The sequence below is a fragment of the Bison bison genome, unplaced genomic scaffold, assembly GCF_000754665.1.
Source record: "Bison bison bison isolate TAMUID 2011002044 unplaced genomic scaffold, Bison_UMD1.0 scf7180017864203, whole genome shotgun sequence".
Lineage (NCBI taxonomy): Eukaryota > Metazoa > Chordata > Mammalia > Artiodactyla > Bovidae > Bison > Bison bison.
In genome coordinates, this window is record NW_011494775.1 from 6,047,250 (window position 1) to 6,047,776 (window position 527).

General features: G+C 71.2%; 1 protein-coding gene across 1 annotated transcript in view; it reads right to left on the reverse strand.

Annotated features, from left to right (window-relative positions):
- SOWAHA (sosondowah ankyrin repeat domain family member A) overlaps nt 1-304 on the reverse strand; it is a 1,628-nt gene extending 1,324 nt beyond the window's left edge. Inside the window, exon 1 of the mRNA XM_010844628.1 lies at nt 29-304. Within this exon, the coding sequence (XP_010842930.1) occupies nt 29-304 (276 nt within the window). The remainder of the gene's footprint in view (nt 1-28) is intronic.
- Nucleotides 305-527: the final 223 nt, after the last annotated feature.

Below are 527 nucleotides of genomic sequence, written 5' to 3' on the forward strand. Positions count from 1 at the left end.
CCTCCGGGGCGCTCTGGAAGCAGCAGGCCGGGGGCTCGGGTCCGTCGTGGGACCGCGACTTCTTCTTCAGCACCACGAATTTGACGCCGTCGAGCTCCTTCACCACGGCCACGTTGTTGACGAACTGCTTGAAGCGGTCCCTGCGGGCTGCGCGGCCGCGTGGGTCGCCGGCCTCCAGGAGCGGTTTGAAGCGGCTCAGCAGCTCGGAGTTGCGCACCTTCCCGCCGTTCTCCTGCAGGAAACCCAGCACCGCCGCCTGGCTCACTCCGGCGGCCGCAGCAGCCGCGGCCGCGGCCAGTGCCATGGTCACTTACCGCCCCGCAAGGGGGGGACCAGGCCGCCCGCTCCCACCAACTCTGCGGCTCCCGGTTGCTGGGCAAGGTGGACGTCGCGGCGCCGCCGGAGGAGGGAGCCGGGGTTCCGGAGTCCAGGTCCGCCTCGGCCAGGGCTCACCTGATCTTTTTCACCGAGGCGTGACGGGCGTGTCCCCGAAGCTGGACCTCGGTCATGCCAGCGCAGCGGGGCCC